Here is a 13,080-nt window from a genome sequence, read left to right on the forward strand (position 1 = left end):
GCCCTACCCGCAGCCGCCACTGCCCTACGGCCAGGCGCCCGACGCCGCTACCGCCTTTCCCCACCTGGCCGGGGACCCGTACGGCGGCCTGACGCACCTGGCACAGCCGCAGCCTCCGCAGGCCGCCTGGGCCGCGCCCCGCGCCGCCGCCCGCGCCCACGACGAGCCGCCCGGCCTGCTGGCGCCTCCCGCCCGCGCGCTGGGCCTCGACCCGCGCCGCGACTACGCCGCCGCGGTGCCCCGGCTCCTGCACTGCCTGGCCGACGGCGCGCACGGCCTGGCAGACGCGCCCCTCGGCCTCCCTGGGCTGGCGGCGCCGCCCGGCCTAGACGACCTGCAGGTGAGGCCCGAACGGTCCGGGATGGGCCAGGACCGGCCGCGGTGATTTAGGACTCTGGCTGGAGGCACGGTGACGAAGGCGGGCCTTTGACTCTTCTCTCAGCCTGCCACTTCTCACTCATGACTCCGAGGACGAGTCCCAAATCCGGGTTAGATGCTGCCTGTCCATTCAGGCGGCCTGGCACCAAGTCAGTGCGCGGTGCCTGGAGGGCGGCAAGCCCTGGTGGAGTAAATGGGCAGAGGCTCAAACACTTCCTTAGCTCTCCGCTGGGCCACGTGGGGCATCTATGGTCCAGTCCCATTCCGCTGGGGCAGCCTGTGCCTGACGCGAAGAGAGGCGGAGGAGTTGTCCAAGGTTCAAAATTCCTATTTCCCACGGCAGGGTGAGGATCCAAGGGCTTCAGCTATAAGGCAGTCCTGGTTCCCGCCTGTGGCTGCCCCCAGTATAGGTGGTGAGCCTCGGGCAGAGCAGACAGGACCAGGACCAGGGACAGCAGGGGCTTGGGAAGTGACAGGGGACTAGGTCCACAAGCACCCTTACCACTGCCTCTCCTGTTTTCAGACCATGGATGAGACCGGAATGAGTCTTCTGGACCAGTCCGTGATCAAGAAAGGTAAGGAACAGCATGCATCTGCTAGAGCAGAACTGGGGGAGATGGTTCAGGCTCCCCCCCCCCCCCCCCCCCCCCCCCCCCCCTTTTTCCCCCCTCTCCGGCCCCCCCCCCTTTGGTCCGGGGGGGGGGGCGCCCGGCCGGCCCCCCCCCCCCCCCCAATGCACAGACCCATTTTCTTCCCTGTGGTGCTTGCCTCCTGTGTGTCGCTGGGTTCAGTGGCCAGCCGGCACTCTTCCTCGCCCATTAGAGGGGCAGCAGAGGCTGTGGTCCTGACCAGAGCTTGGGCAGATGGGCTGGCTGGCGTCTGGCCCCCAGAGCCTGCGGCCTGGAGTGGGCCGAGCCCATCGGATTCACTCTGCTGCTTGGGCCAGCCAAGCCACACAGAGGGTCTTGGCCTCTTCCTACCGAGTGGAGGGCGCTCTTGTAGATCTGGAATTAATTTGCAGAACGAGTTAAACTACTTTCCTGTTTCCTAAGAGGTGGGAATGGGGGTGCAGTTCCCATGGGTTTCCTTAAATGATTTCCACATTACAATGCCTTACCATTTCCTAGCTAGGCAAGCTTTCCTTCCCAGCAAGCAGGGCCTTGGGGTCGATTAAGGGGTAGGGGAAACTTGAGTTTTCCCAGGGGGAATTTTCTGTCCTTGCAGGAGCCTCTTTCTGCATTTAGGGTTATGGGAGTTGGTGTGTGGTGTGTTAGTCTGAGTATAGGAGGGCCAGGACCTGCCTGATCGTGGATGTCCTATGTGAGTTCAGGGTCCTGTACATGTCTGGTATGTTCCTTTCCTAGCTGTCTTTCTGGTATTTTTTGGCATGTGTGTCTCTATTGCTGAGTGTGTGATGCGTGTCCACTATGTTGGTGTATATTTCTGAGTGTTTGGGAGTTTCTATGTGTGTGTGAGGGTCTTTGTTGTGTCCTGGAATTTGTTCTTTGGTACTGAGGATCTCTAAGCATGTGAGAATCACGCCCTGTGTGTTTTGGGGAGTGTTTGTGTCTCTGCACTAGTAAAAGCCAGGAATTTGAGACCTGCCCTCCAGTGGATTTTCCAGCTGGAGGACCAAGTTCTGGACTTGCCAGGAAAAGGTGAGAAAGAGAGAGAATGAGACGCAGAGAGTCAGAGGGGTCCAGGCTTTGGGCGGGCTCCTTAGATTTGGGGCGGGTGCCCCGGGGAGGAATTCAGTGGCACACACAAGCCTGACGTGCCTGGAGCAGGCACAGATCCCGCAGGATTTGGCTCCAGTTGTTTTTCAAAAGAGTGAATTCAAGTCCAGGCACTGTTTGCACTTCCCGTGTTCTCACCAGAGACTGGGGCTGAGGCTGGGGTAGGGATGGGGGCGAGGGGCCGGACTTCCAGGAGCCGGAGCTGGGTTACCAGGGACTCAAAGTTAGTTGGACAACCTAGAGCGTGTGGGGGGTAAGATGAAGGGACAGGCTTCCCGGAACTTAGGGGAGGAGAGCCTCCAGGTGTCGGGCTGTGTCACCTGGAGATGGGGATGTGGAGAGGAAGCTGGAACCGGCTTCCTGGAGTAGTCACTGAGGTGGCGGGTGCTGCTGTCTTGGCTTAGTGGACTTCTGGGAACTCGTCGAAAGGAAGAGCTCGGTCTGCAGTTGGCAAGAGCCTGCCGCTGAGCTGCGTCCACCCGGAGATACAATCATGGTCTCGGCCCCCAGTTCCCGGCTTCCGCCCAGGCTCGAGGGGCTGGGGCGGGTTGGGGGGAGCGGCTGGGCTCACTGATTCCTTGGGGGAGGCCAGCCTCCCAGCATTTGGGGTAGGAGCTTGGGAACCTCTGCCCTGGGGAAGGGTAGAAGGATCAGCTGGGGCTCTGAGTACCTTAAATTTCAACCCCCAGGCCAGAGCCAAGACAGGAAGCTAGCTGCGAGGAGGCACTGGAATTGCCCTGAGTTGGTTTCTCTCAAAGGACATCAGCTGTCATAAATTCCGGGTCCTAGGTGTGCGCCGGAATCCCCAGTAGCGGTTCCAGGACCACAGGGAGGGCAGCTGGGGTTGCCCGGAGTGCGGCCCGCTGGGTCCCGCGGGGCGGATGTGGGCGCTGGCGCGGCGCTGGCCGTCCCGGCCGTGGGCGCGCACAGCCGCCACACCGCAGTGCCCCCCCGTCGGTGGCCGAGCGCAGCGAGACAGAGCGCGGCGACCTGGGCGCCCCACCCCGGACGACGAGTCACAACCCGGAGCGCGGCGGCCAAGGGCGAGCGGTGAAAGCCGGAGGCTCCCTGTGGAGGGAAGCGCCTGGTTCGCTAGCGGCGAGCTCGGCCCTCCGTCCGCGCGGCGCGCCTTGGGGGACGAGAGCGGGTCAGTGCCCGCGCTTTCCAGCTTTGCAAACGCCGAGGCAGAGCTGGTCCCCGAAGGTCCTCACCTAGGGGCCGCATGGGCGGGCGACGGCGCGGAGCCGCTGTGGCTAAGCAGGTGGCCGGGCTGGAGCGCGGCGCGCAGCGGGCAGTTTCGCCGGGGACTTCCGCCGTCACCGCGGGGCGCCAGGGGGCCGTGGATTAGCGTCCTTCTTCGGCCTCAGGCCCTTCCGATGACCTCGAGAGCCCCGGTAACATCCTGAAGACCTCCGGCGCCTGCCGGAGCTGGTGGAGGCCCACCGGCCCACCTGGGCCCTAGAATGATAGGAAATCATTTTTGGCCCCGGCGGGAGGGACAGCTGAGGTTGAGGCCGGGCAGCTGAGGCCCTGGGTGCGAAATCCGGGCAGCCCCCGCCCTACCCCAGAAGCAGTCTATCTATCGTAGGGTGTCGCCGGCGGGGGAGGGAAGCCTGGGAGTTCTCGAGGGTCCAGACCTTGGTTGTAAAACTTTCGATACTCCAGGCACTTGTCCTGGAGGGGAGGGGAAGAGAAGCCTCCGCCCCACCTTACACGGCCCTGTGGGCTTGCCCCTTGCAGCCATGGTGTGGGGCCCGGGGTGGCAGATGGAGCCGAGGCCGACCCAAGGAGAGGCTGGGAGCCCTCCATTTTCTGCCCACCTTCGTTACCTCCAGTTTTGCAACCTGCCCTAGGGGCACAGAAAGCAAGCGGGACTGGAGGGGGACACATCCCTGGATGGGAATATTTTCTAGCCTGGAAATGCGGTGAGGTGGGGAAATCGGCCCTGGTCGTGTGAGGGCTCAGAGGAGGAGCGCTGAGTGCCTGAGGTTGGGGGGCTTCTTACAGGAGAGGTTAAGACTGTCTCCGCAGGTGCTTCACGGGTGTTTGTTGAATCAATGAGTGATGGGTTTTGAGGTCCGAGTGCACTGGGACAGAGGATGTAGAAAGGGCTGAGCTATTTTCGCTGCACTAGGCACAGCGTGTCCAAACGACCTCCACTGTGGAAAAGCCAGACAGGTTACAAGGGTTAAAATCTGCGCGGGTTTCAGGTTATACGGCCACAGCTGGAGGGCAGTGGTTCAGGGATGAGAATTCCTCCCCTCCAGGAGAGTGGGTGGGTGCCTAGTTGGGGGTGGGAACATCCCTTTATGCCGGGCCCTGTGGTCCAATCTCAGGGTCTCCAGAGCAGGGGCTGAGGTAAATAGCTACCCTCTCCTCTGCTCGCCTTGGCTCCAGGGAAAGAAAGGGGGATGGGGAGGGTCTGGGCTTCCAAGTGAATCTCAGCAGAGCCAGGCCTCCAGTGAGTGAGTGAAGTACTCACTTCTGAGGCAAGGATTAGATAAATAGTGTATCTTTTTTTTTTTTTAAAGATTTATTTATTTACTTTAGAAAGGGAGAGAGAGAGAGAGCACACTCTCTCGCATGAATGGGGGAGGGGAGGGGCAGAGGGAAACGGAGAGAGAATCCTCAAGCAGACTCCCTGCTGAGCACAGAGCCCAAGGGGGGGCTCAATCTGAGGACCCTGAGATCATGACTTGAGCTGAAATCAAGTCAGACACTTAACCGACTGAGCCACTCAGGCACCCCAGGTAAATAATATATCTTAATGCAGTATTTTAAAATAAGAAGTACTGCCAAAAATCCACAAGAAACAAAAATTGGTTTTACATAGAGAGGATCTGACCCAAACTTCTACATTCCTGCCTTCCTTGCCTCCCAGGCCACTGTCCGCCCCAGAAAGAGACTGAAAAACTGGTGCCCAAGCAGATAGGGTTTGGATAGTAGCTGAGGGCCACATAGGGCAGGAGAGTGAAGGTTAGTTAGTGGGAAGGAAAGTTAGCGAGCAGGCCCCACCGAGGGCAGACAAAGAGGCTCAAGTGGGCTGGGGAGGGCGTCACTACGCCTCCTGTCTACCTTCCTCCAGCCGCTCCCCTCCCCCCTCTGGGCCAGTGTACCCTGAGTGTGGGCTAGGAAACCACATGCATCAGAATCCCTTTGAGGTGTTTATTTTAAAAATGCAGATTTCCTGGGCACCACTCCGCATCTACTGAACGAGAGTCCCTGGAAGTATGGCCTTGGAACTTGCATTTCTTAACAGATTTGTTGAAGTAAAATGTACAGACCTAAAATTCACCCATTTAAGAGTATAATTCGATGATTTTTAGTAAATTTATAGAGTTGTGTAGCCATTACCACAATCAGTCTTAAGACATTTCCATCACCTGCTAAAATTCCTTCATTCCCATTTGTAGTTAATTCTCATTCCCACCCCAAGCCTTAGACAACCACTGATCTGCTTTCTTTCTATACATTTGCATATTCTGGACATGTTATATCAACGGAATAAATAAATATGCTGAGGGTGCACCTAGCTCTTTTTACTTAGCATAATGTTTTTGAGGTTCATCTGTGTCATAGCAGGTGTGAGTAGTCCCCTTCTTCGTGTTGCTGAGTAGTAGTACTCCATTGCATGCATGAAACACATTTTGTGTATCCATTCATCAGTTGATGGACACTTGGGATGTTTCCACTTTTTGGCTACTATGAGCAATGCTGCTCTGATCATTCACATACATGTCTTTGTGTGGATGTATGTTTTCATGGCTCTTAGGTAAATTCCTAGGAATGAAATTGCTTGATGTTATGGTAAGTTTGTGTTTAATTTCTTAGGAGACTGGCATGCAGTTTTCTAACGGGCTATTCTGTTTTACATTTCTACTAGCAACAGCGCAAGAGGGTTCTTTACCTACACTTGACATTGTCTATCTTTTTTTTTTTTTTTAAGATTTATTTATTTGTTTTAGAGAAGGGGAGCAAGAGAGCACGAGTGGGCGGGGCAGAGGGAGAGAGAATCTCAAGCAGACTCGCTGCTGAGTGCGGAGCCTGACTTGGGGCTCTATCCCATGACCCATGAGATCACGACCCTAGCCAAAACCAAGAGTTGAATGCTTAACCGACTGTGCCACCCAGGCACCCAAATATTGTCTGTCTTTTTTATGATAGCCATTCTGGTAGTACCTCAGTATAGTTTTAATTTGCATTTCCCTAATGACTAATGATGTTGAGCACTTTTTCACGTGCTTATTAGCCATCCATATGTCATTTTTAGTGAGATATCTATTCACATATTTTGACCATTTTCCAGTTGGGTTGTTTATCTTATTAATAGAGTTACAGGAATTCTTTACATATTCTGGATATACATCCTTGATCAGATATATGATTTGCAAATGTTTTCTTCAAGTTTATGATTTGTCTTTCAATTTTTTTAATAGCGCCTTTTGAGGTGCAAAGGTTTTTAATTTTCGTGAAGTCCACTTTATCATTATTTCCTTTTATGGATCATGCTTTTGGGGTTGAATCCAGAAACTCATTCCCCAGCCCAAGAGCACAGTGATTTTTTTCCCCGGGGTTTTCTTCTAGACAGAATTGAAATTTTAGTCAGCTTTCCGGGAGAATCTTTTGCACTGTCCCCAGATTCAGTGCTCAGACAGTATCTACCACCTGTGGATGGAGTGTGTAGACAAGTGTGTGGGTCTTGTCTGACAGGTTGGACGACTAGGAGATCTTGTGTCTGTAGTGTCTTGGCTTCTGCTTGGGTATTGGGGGGGGGCGGGGGAGGCAGGGAGGACACCATGAATAGACCACTTCAGCCTCAGGAGTCACTGTGGTGTGGGAGACAAACACCAGTGTCCCTGCTTTGCAGTCTGTGCTAGCTTAATTCCTACCTCCGTGACTGTCCTTTTCTCATGCCATCCACTTCCCTAACCTTGGGTTCCATTTCTCTTGCCATTTCTGAGGGCAGAGGCTCTGAGGAAAAGGGGAAGGACAAGTGGGGGAGGCAGCAGAGTCTGTCGTTCCATACCCAAACGTATGTCCACCTGTCCTGCACCTACACTCAACAGCACCCGGGTGCAGGCATATACACTCCATGTTTAACTGTATCGACAGGAGCAAATGCACCTGCAGATATCCATATACAAGCTGCCACATCCCTGCAACACTCAGGAGGGCAGAAACTCTGTCTGTGTGTAGAACTGGGGATCAGTCCTCGTTCAGTGAGCCAGTGCGCACGCGCACACTCTCGCCCTCACTGCTCTGTCCATGACAGGCATCACAGGCTGTGTGACCATTTTTGTGGCACACGAATGCTCACATGGGTCTCTGCACGTGCACAAACAGCCTCATGCAGCCTTGGTCTCCCTCCCCTCATACGGGGCTTGGCCTCAGGGAGCCCCTGGTTTGAATAGAAGTTGGGATGGAGGAGGCTGCTGGAGGAGAGAATTTTCTATTCCTTCTGACTGCTGCCTCTGGCTAGGGGTCATGGGAGGGAGGACAGTCATTCTGCCCTTCTTTTTATTTATTTTTTATTATTTCTTTGAATATTTTAGGTATTTATTTGACAGAGAGAGAGAGAGCACAAGCAGGGGGAGCGGCAGAGAGGGAGAAGCAGGCTTTCCACTTTCCCTGGGATCATGACCTGAGCCGTGGCAGACGCTTAACCGACTGAGCCACCCAGGCACCCCTGGGTTTTTTAAATTTTTGAATCAGTTGCCAGGGTTTAAAAATCCAGAGATTTCACAAAGAAATCCAGAATCCTGGTTTCATCAGCAAACAAATAAAGCGGGAGTTCTGGCAATGTTGGTGTGTCCTGCATGGTACCTCTCAGCCACGGAGGGGCTTTCCATAGGGCGGCGCCTGTCCCCCACACTTTGCTTCCTTGTTACCCGTTGTGCTCCCCCTCTTTGAAGCCTAGAGCTGTGCTGTCCACAGTGGGAGCCGCCGGGCGCGTGTGGCTGTTGGGCACCTGAAATGTGGCTAGTCCGAATCTAGATTGGCTGGAATGTAAAATATGCATTGAATTTTGAAGGCTAAGTACAAGGGAAGAATGTAAAATAGCTCATTAATAATCTTTAAAATATTGATGACACATTTCTTTGATAGTATTTTTGACACATTGGGGTAAATAAAATATATTAAAATTAACCTCACGTTTCTTTTTACTTTTTTTTTAAGATTTTATTTATTTATTTGTTGGAGGGGGGCACAAGCAGGGGGAGCAGTGGGCAGAGCAGGCAGAGGGAGAAGCAGGCTCCCCACTGAGCAGGGAGCCCGATGCGGGACTTGATCCTGGGACCCTGGGATCATGACCTGAGCCGAAGGCAGACGACCAACCAACTGAGCCACCCAAACGTCCCTCTTTTTACTTTTTTAAAAATAGGGCTCCGGGCGCCTGGGTGGCTCAGTTGGTTAAGCGACTGCCTTCGGCTCAGGTCAAGATCCTGGAGTCCTGGGATCGAGTCCCGCATCGGGCTCCCTGCTCAGCGAGGAGCCTGCTTCTCCCTCTGACCCTCCCCCCTCTCATGTACTCTCTCTCATTCTCACGCTCTCAAATAAATAAATAAAATCTTTAAAAAAAATAAAAAATAAAAAAATAAAAATAGGGCTCCTAGAAAATTTAAATTTATGTTCTATGTATATATAAATTATATATATATTATATATATATGCTATATAACAGAAATATACTATACTCTATGTATAAATATAGTATGTAACAGAAATATATATATATAAAATAGTATATTTCTGTTGGTCAGTGTGGGTCGAGAGCCTAAAGGACAAATGGGGGACCAGGCAAGAGGGGTAAGCAGCAGCCGGAACACAAAGTGGGTGAAGGAGGGCATTACATGGAAGGCGCAAGGATGGTTAAGGATGTGAACTTTGGAGTCCATGATCAGAGTTCAAGACCCATTTCTGCTCCCTACTTGCTATGCCACCCATCTGACCCTCTCTGAACTTTTAGTTTCTCCAATTTGAAATGGGGATAGAGAAGAGCATCTACCTCATAGAGCTGTTTGTGTAAAGCACTTGATAAACAGCTGGCACTCGCTGAAGGATAGGCGACCTCATCCTGTCCTGCTCTGAAGCTGGGATCTGATTCGAGGGCAAGTGACGGGCACTGATGGGTTTTAGCCTGGAGAGTGATGTGTTTCAGAAAGATCCTTTGGGGCGGGAGCAGGGAGACCAGAGCAGAGCTGCACCGAATTTCAGGCGGGAAGTGAGCGAGCGTCTGTGCTAGAGAAGTGGCTGCATCTGGGGGGCCCGTGGAAAAAGGAGAGCCGCAGGACACAGTGACAGAAGGGATGTGGTGGGAGAGGGCAGGTGGAGGGCATCACTGAGGTTTCTGGCCAGGTGTCCTGGGGGAGGGTGGGAATGCACATCCAGAGACGGAAAAGCTGGAGGGGCTCTGCCAGGCTGAGAACCGGTCAGCCTTGCTTACCTCTGCATTCCCTGGCACACAGGGCTCAGCAAATCATTGCTGAATGGCTGGAGGGCTCCTGCCTTTGAGACCACAGTCCAGGGCTTGTACTGGTTCTCAGGCTAGCAGCTGTGTGATCTCAGGCACACTACTTCACCTCTCTGGGCTTCAGTCTCCCCATCTATAAAATGGGAATAGTAAACATAGCCCCCTCGTGCGTTGTTCTGAGGATTCGGTGACATGATCCGTGTAAGGACATAGCATAGCGAGTGCTCAATCAACTGTTGGCCTCGGGCTTCCCACTTAGTCCAGCCCCATACACACACACAAGGACTGCCTGCCTTCTCTCCTGCTCTCCCAAGGCTCTCACTTCCTTGGAGGAAGAGAAGCCCAGGTGGAAGCAAGGGCCTCGATTATTTTCCCTTCCCTTTGAGGCTAAGCAGGAGAATGGAGGTTAGACCACAGAAAGAACTTTCTTTTAGAGCCAAGAGTATCTAAGTTGGGGTTGTTTTGTTTGTTTGTTTGTTTGTTTGTTTGTTTGTTTTTCCAAGTAGGCTCCACACCCAGCGTGTAGTCCAATGTGGGGCTTGAACTCACAGCCCTGAGATCAAGACTTGAGCTGAGATCAAGCATCGGACATTTAACCAACTGAGCCACCCAGGAGCCCCTCCAAGTGGGTTTTAGAAAATTAACTTCTCAGAGTCCCTTCCCTACCCTACACAGATCAGTGGATAGAGAGCTTTTGGGGCAGGGGCCTTTGGGGGTGTATCTCTTTATTCCTGTCTCCTTGAGCATCCCACAGTGACTCAGCAGGAAGAGGGCCAGTGCCAGAGGCCTAATGGGGTCATAACCTTCCTGCCCCCAGGATGTGGGATCCCAAAGTCCCCAGGCCTTCACTGATCTTGGGGGTGGCATGTGGGGGTCATAAGCAGGCAGGGGGAGCTGAGGACTCCTTGCGTTTGTGCAGGCCTAGCTGGGCCCTGCTGCGGTGACCCAGGGTTCCTGCCTCCGTCTTGTGGCTCTCTCTTTGACTGCACTTTCCCCGACTCCAGGACTCTGCAGAAGCTGAGTTAACAGGGCACCAGCCTGGCTCAGTAAAGGGAACACAGGTACAAGAGCTAGACGACTCCGGGTTCGGTTCCCACCACCCATTAGCTGAGTGGACTTGGGTGAGTCACGTTAACCTCAGTGTGCCTTGGTCTCTTGTAAAGCAGGGACAGTAGAAACTGCCCTCGGAGAGGCGCTGGGCTGTTCCGATGTGGCTGTGTGCCCAGATGTGGCATGGTGCCCAGGACATGGCGCTTCCTCAGTGCTCCCACTCCACAGCTGGCTGGCGCCCGCGTCCTGCACTCCCCGGCTCAGTGTTGTCTCTCTCTCCCTTGCTCTTGCTTCCATTCTGCAGTCCCCATCCCCTCCAAAGCCAGCAGCCTCTCGGCCCTCTCACTGGCCAAAGACAGCCTGGTTGGTGGCATCACGAACCCCAGTGAGGTCTTCTGCTCCGTGCCAGGCCGGCTCTCCCTGCTCAGCTCGACGTCCAAGTACAAGGTGACGGTGGGGGAGGTCCAGCGGCGACTCTCGCCTCCCGAGTGCCTCAATGCCTCCCTCCTGGGCGGTGTCCTTCGCAGGTAGGACGGCCAGCCGACGGTTCCCTGCCGAAGTCCGTGGTCATTTCAGACCTTCTCAGGGGAGCAGAGAGGGGCCAGCCTCACCCCAGGCCACAGCCTCATCTCCATCTCTGTCTCCTTAGGGAACTGTGCATGTTCTGGGGGCAGGCCAGGTCTCCAGCAGCTCCCACAGGTCTGTGGGCTTGCGGGTGGGGGTGGACAAAGAAGCCTGATCGCAGAGAAGGGATGGAGGACTGACCCGTGTTGGGCAGAATGGACAGGCTGGGGCTGGTGAAGAGAGAGCGCTATCTTCATCCTTTGCCCCAAGAAAGGGACCCCAGGACCCGAGGCCCACTCCCTGTGGGGCACAGGCCTCTCTCGTGTGTATGCGTTTTGAGGTCTGTGGTTTGTCTTCACAGTTGGTTGTCTGTCTCTCTCTGTGCATGTACGTCCTTGTGCCCGGGGAGGGCGGTATTTGTGCTTCAGGTCTAGGAGTTTTGACGGGTCTGAAGACGGTGTGTGAATGTGTGTGTGAGTGCAAGCGTGCATGTGTGTGTGTGTGGCATGGGGGACACCCAGAAGTGTGTGTTTCCATGAACGTGAGTTTCCTGTGTGCGTTGGCTGCAGTGGGCCCTCCCCTGTGTGTGAGTGCGTGTACTTCTAGGGATAGACGTATGTGTTTACGTGTCCGCAGCTCTGTGTGGAGGCTGCATTTGTGCAGGGGTGGGGGTATACCTGGTCTCTTCGAGCACCCCAGAGGGGCTTGTGTGTGTCCATGAGTGTCTGTGCATCTGTCCCAGGGATCCTGGGTCGGTGTGACCTGTTTCTGCGTCCCTGTGTGTCCCTGGGAGCCCGAGTCTGCGTGTCTCTGTGTACGTCTGACTCTTGCGGTGTGTGTGTGTGTCCTTATCGCCCTCAGTGTGTGTTCATCTGTAGGCGTATTTCTCTCTGTGTCCCTGGGTGACTGTGTGTGTCCCTGTGTATCTCTGCATATCAGGCTGTGTGTCCCCGGGTAGCTGTGCATGGCTCAGCCAGTGCGCTGAGGTGGGGGAAAGCACCCCAAGATTCTGGCCTGTCCTTCCCCACCCAGGCTGTCCCTGTTGCTGTTGAGAGGACCAGGGAGAAGTGAGCGGCTCTGGGAGCTGGGTGCTAGGCCCCTCCAGCCCCACCTTGGCGGCAAAGTCAGTGAGGTTAGAAGGAGGTTGGGACCGGGCCGAAGGAGGCCCCAGGGCATCCCCAGGGCCAGACCCCGGCTTCAGCAAGGGTGGGGGCGGGGGAAAGGCCCTGTTGGGGTCACTTAGCCATACGCTTCTTCCTTGTCTTCATGGTGTTTGTCTGTCTCTGTTTGTGCACGTCAAGGGCCAAGTCCAAGAACGGGGGCCGCTGCCTGCGAGAACGGCTAGAGAAGATCGGGCTCAACTTGCCAGCTGGCCGTCGCAAGGCTGCCAACGTGACACTGCTGACTTCGCTGGTGGAGGGTGAGTGAGGCCTGAGGGCGCATGGGCGTGTGGGTGGGCATGTGTCACCCAGTGGGACTGTGGGACTGTCCCTAACGCAGGATGGTGCGTCATGTGTCAGGAAGGGGTGTGTGTGATCCGTGTGTACGTCTATATAGAACGCGCGAGCGTGGGCTTATGGAGGGTTGGAGAGGAGTGGCCGGTGTTTGGTTGGGGTGAAGGGATGAGGGCCTGAGAGTCCCTTCCCTGGAGGCTGGGGACTCTGGGCTCAGTCATCTCGAGCCCAGGCTCTGGGATACATGGTGGGCTCAGCTGCCACCCCTGAGCTTAGAGCCCCTGTGGCCCCAAGGGAGGGGCTGGGGCTGTGCCGGGAGGGAAACCGGAGGAAGGTATCTACAGGGGCAGAATGGGGCAGAGTGGGGCAGAATGGGCAGAGTGGGGCAGAGTGGGGCAGCGTGGGGCAGAGTGGGGCAGAGTGGGGC

At 55.0% G+C, this 13,080-nt stretch overlaps 1 protein-coding gene across 1 annotated transcript in view; it reads left to right on the top strand.

The window, feature by feature from the left end:
- Positions 1-13,080, top strand: part of TFAP2E (transcription factor AP-2 epsilon) — a 16,235-nt gene that overhangs the window by 598 nt on the left and 2,557 nt on the right. Inside the window, exons 3-6 of the mRNA XM_044913959.1 lie at positions 1-340; positions 902-953; positions 10,940-11,162; positions 12,501-12,619. Coding sequence (XP_044769894.1) covers positions 1-340; positions 902-953; positions 10,940-11,162; positions 12,501-12,619 — 734 coding nt within the window. The remainder of the gene's footprint in view (positions 341-901; positions 954-10,939; positions 11,163-12,500; positions 12,620-13,080) is intronic.

This window comes from Neomonachus schauinslandi, chromosome 4, assembly GCF_002201575.2.
Source record: "Neomonachus schauinslandi chromosome 4, ASM220157v2, whole genome shotgun sequence".
Classification (NCBI taxonomy): Eukaryota; Metazoa; Chordata; class Mammalia; order Carnivora; family Phocidae; genus Neomonachus; species Neomonachus schauinslandi.